At 49.7% G+C, this 350-nt stretch overlaps 1 protein-coding gene across 1 annotated transcript in view; it reads left to right on the top strand.

Annotated features, from left to right (window-relative positions):
• The window catches only part of LOC119594538 (hemicentin-1-like), a gene marked incomplete in the record, with an annotated part of 42,784 nt that overhangs the window by 5,685 nt on the left and 36,749 nt on the right, over positions 1-350 (top strand). Inside the window, 1 exon segment of the mRNA XM_037943570.1 lies at positions 64-221. Within this exon segment, the coding sequence (XP_037799498.1) occupies positions 64-221 (158 nt within the window).

Below are 350 nucleotides of genomic sequence, written 5' to 3'. Positions count from 1 at the left end.
ACCTGTCAGATGATATTAAATTCCCTCTACACAAACTTCAACACATGGCCTTGTGTCACTCAGGGCTCGGAGCTGGAGGAGAAGGTGATCGGTGTCGCGGGCGAGAGCCTCGACCTCTTCTGTGACGTCACTGGCACGCCCACGCCCACCATCCTGTGGCTCAAGGACGGACAGATCATCACGCCCTTATCGGGTAGCAGGAACTTCACAGCGTCGGACAGGTGAGTGAGATTTAGATTAATGGGCATCGAAATATTTTCATTTTTAAGACGAGAACCCAGATCTCCGACTCGTCTCGCGCAAGAACTTCAAGATATCATTAAAAGATAACGAATACAGCATGTACGCAT

This window comes from Penaeus monodon, chromosome 34 (genome assembly GCF_015228065.2).
Source record: "Penaeus monodon isolate SGIC_2016 chromosome 34, NSTDA_Pmon_1, whole genome shotgun sequence".
NCBI lineage: Eukaryota > Metazoa > Arthropoda > Malacostraca > Decapoda > Penaeidae > Penaeus > Penaeus monodon.
The sequence above is the reverse complement of the archived record's forward strand: the minus strand, read 5'-3'. Positions and strand labels throughout refer to the sequence as shown.